This window comes from Sinocyclocheilus anshuiensis, unplaced genomic scaffold (genome assembly GCF_001515605.1).
Source record: "Sinocyclocheilus anshuiensis isolate Anshui unplaced genomic scaffold, SAMN03320099.WGS_v1.1 scaffold1609, whole genome shotgun sequence".
In the NCBI taxonomy this organism is placed as follows: domain Eukaryota; kingdom Metazoa; phylum Chordata; class Actinopteri; order Cypriniformes; family Cyprinidae; genus Sinocyclocheilus; species Sinocyclocheilus anshuiensis.
In genome coordinates this window covers 313,839-316,979 of record NW_015540958.1, presented here as the reverse complement: position 1 = coordinate 316,979, position 3,141 = coordinate 313,839, and the positions used below count along the sequence as shown (strand labels likewise).

The following is a 3,141-nucleotide window of genomic DNA, read 5'->3' as shown; positions in this document are numbered from 1 at the left end:
CAGTATACAGTATATATTTTGAACATTTTTCTGAAATATATACATGCACGTATGTGTATTTATATATAAACATACACAGATTTTGGATGCGATTAATCGCGATTAATCGTTTGACAGCACTACTCGTTTGTGTTATTTGTATCATCGGCTAGCTTTGCTATAATTTTTTTATTACGCAATTATGAACATATTAATACAAACATATACATCTCACAACAGTAATAGAAAAAGGGTAAACAGAGGGGGGGAAAACAAAAACAAGTGCATCTACATGGGTAAAAAAAATTAGATCTATGCCAGGGATAAAAAAAATGTTAATATTTAATTAACCGAATTAAAGTCACATAGTGCTTCACAGGTCTTTTTAGCTTTTCTGTTTCTAATATTGTGCAAAATAGAGCTCTGCTAGAACAGACAGACGTCTCGACTGCCGTTAGAGGCCGTCATTATCACGGCTGCGATCAAATATCGCGATGTTTGTGCTTGAGTAAATACTCCGCGAACTCTCGTGCGGCCTTCTTCTTCCTGCATACACATCACGTAAGTGAGCACGGGCGTCTGCCTGTCATTGCTGAACAATATCTCCGCAATCGCGAAATAAAAACGCTACATTTGTATGTTAGACTTCCGTGTGCGTCTTAGTAACAATGTGATCGCAAAATTAATCTTGTGAATTGAGCGGGTAGGTTATTTTGGAGCACTTTTAAGTAGATGGTCTCAAAAATGGCGGGGCACCGGTGTATTTAGTAATTTATTCTTTATATCCTTAACTCTAGTGTACCATTCGTATAAATTACAGGATTGCATATGCATTCTTTGGCTATAATGTCTATGTTGGCTTATATAATAGCATGTTAGTCGATTCTAAGCGGGTGTTGTGTAAGTGACGTGCATTTGTCTTTATCATGCGTCTGACATTCAAGTCACTTGTTCATTAACTGACGGTTTTTCCGTGTTTTACAGCAAATGGCGGACGACGCCGGTGGTAGAGGAGGTTTTCGCGGAGGTTTCGGCACTGGCGGCCGGGGTCGCGGTCGTGGTCGCGGCAGGGGCCGTGGAAGAGGCCGCGGGGCCCGCGGAGGAAAATCTGAGGATAAGGAGGTAACGTTAAAGCAAAACCCAACTCCTGCTCCGCTATGACTGTTATAGATTGGCATGAAGTATTATTTTATTAAAGAGATACGTTCTCATACATTGTGTACTCTATGTTAGCCTTTTATTATGGCTTTACTGCATGTTTTCTATGTATGTACTATGCAAGTAGCTGTCTATAACAATTTATAAGACGTATAGTTGTAGCTTCAGTGTCATTCTGTTTCATATAGTGGGTGCCTGTGACCAAACTTGGTCGTCTGGTGAAGGACATGAAGATCAAGACCCTGGAGGAGATCTACCTGTATTCTCTGCCCATCAAGGTAAAGTTGGCAAATAATATATTCACCATATCTATTGTCTGAATGTACTTTATAGGTCTTAAAGAATTCAATATGCTTTAAAAAAAAAAAAAAAAGTCAACATCATAATGGGATCTTCCAGTCTAAAATTCAATGTGCTAATGCACATAACCTAGTCCTTGTCCTGCAAGTTTTGTTTTTTAAGAGTCTTTTAAATTTGGGTGCATGTCACAATACAAAGGGAAGGATTTGCTGCTACTTCTGGTCATTGTGACTTGAGTTACAAAAAAAAAACCTCCACAAAGTGACATGCTTTGCTTTTTGTGAAACGTTATTGCCTTTCTTTCCTGAAGGAGTCTGAGATCATTGACTTCTTCCTGGGTTCAGCACTGAAAGATGAAGTCCTGAAGATCATGCCTGTCCAGAAACAGACCAGGGCTGGTCAGCGCACCAGGTTTAAGGTGACTTCCTACTTCCTGAGGGTTAAATACTAATCAAATTCCCTATAACTTTTTAACAATAGTTCGTAATTGTTCATGTTTCTCAATCTTCTAGGCCTTTGTTGCTATTGGTGACTACAATGGCCATGTTGGTCTGGGAGTGAAGTGCTCCAAAGAGGTAGCGACCGCTATCCGTGGCGCCATCATCCTGGCCAAGCTGTCCATCATTCCCGTCAGAAGAGGATACTGGGGTAACAAGATCGGAAAGCCACACACTGTGCCGTGCAAAGTGAGTGTTCGCAGGTGATTTAGCGCACGGTTTGACTCTGTTTGGACGCGTTTTTAATGGCTGAGCATGTATCCGCTCAGGTGACCGGTCGCTGTGGTTCGGTCCTGGTGCGTCTCATTCCCGCTCCCCGTGGTACCGGCATTGTGTCCGCTCCCGTGCCCAAGAAGCTGCTGATGATGGCCGGTATCGACGACTGCTACACCTCAGCCAGGGGCTGCACCGCCACTCTGGGCAACTTTGGTAAGGGGCTTTCATTTGAATACCAATGTTTCAGGATAAAACTGTCCATGCTTGAGTATTTCAATGATGATAATGTCCATTTTCTCATTGCAGCCAAGGCCACCTTTGATGCGATCTCAAAGACGTACAGCTACCTGACCCCTGATCTCTGGAAGGAAACGGTGTTTACCAAGTCTCCTTACCAGGTAATGTGTCTCTTCACACATTGTTCCTGTTCACAAATGCATCATGTTCTTGAAACTAAAGTGTCTGTCCTGTTTCAGGAATTCACTGATCATCTGGCCAAGACTCACACCAGGGTCTCTGTTCAGAGGACTCAGGGACCTCTTCAGACAGCCTCCTAAATTTTGTACAATGGATTGAAATAAAAGTCCAGAAAGAAAACCAACTTTCAGTCTGTGCTGTGTTGTTTGACGTCGTGAAAGCAGATGGTTTGTGAACTTGTGTTTTTGAATTACATACCCAAAACCGTCCCAATGAAGTGGGCAAATTAAAATTCTCAGGTGTTTATCAGGTGGTTTAAAATTACTAGGTTAAGAGATTTGCTATATTGCGTCTATGGCTGAAGGGGTTTCAAACACTTGTATTGTCTAACAATGCAGCAAAGCACAGCTTTGATTGCCTTTTGGTTTGTATTACTAAAAAAAGACCATTAAAACCTAAATTTAATTAAATGCACTATATAGGTGTTTATAACATGTCTTGCATCATAGCTGTTTAGTGTCATTTTAATTCACCTGGAATGCCGTACTAGTAAGATTTTTTTTTTTTTTTATAT

General features: G+C 41.1%; 1 protein-coding gene across 1 annotated transcript; it reads left to right on the top strand.

Annotated features, from left to right (window-relative positions):
* Positions 1-475: 475 nt before the first annotated feature.
* LOC107690003 (40S ribosomal protein S2) lies at positions 476-2,751 on the top strand. Its single transcript, XM_016488230.1, has 8 exons — positions 476-540; positions 964-1,101; positions 1,326-1,415; positions 1,748-1,855; positions 1,950-2,123; positions 2,204-2,363; positions 2,457-2,548; positions 2,627-2,751. Exons 2-8 carry the CDS (start codon positions 967-969, stop codon positions 2,705-2,707), a joined length of 840 nt encoding a protein of 279 aa, XP_016343716.1. The 5' UTR covers positions 476-540; positions 964-966; the 3' UTR covers positions 2,708-2,751.
* The last annotated feature ends 390 nt before the right edge of the window (positions 2,752-3,141 follow it).

What these genes read in the sequence shown, in the direction of transcription:
- LOC107690003 (XM_016488230.1), top strand. Translation starts at nt 967, where the DNA reads ATGGCGGACGACGCCGGTGGTAGAGGAGGTTTTCGCGGAGGTTTCGGC. An exon ending in GAAAATCTGAGGATAAGGAG is followed by an intron (nt 1,102 to 1,325) that starts GTAACGTTAAAG and finishes TGTTTCATATAG; the next exon opens with TGGGTGCCTGTGACCAAACT. An exon ending in TGTATTCTCTGCCCATCAAG is followed by an intron (nt 1,416 to 1,747) that starts GTAAAGTTGGCA and finishes TCTTTCCTGAAG; the next exon opens with GAGTCTGAGATCATTGACTT.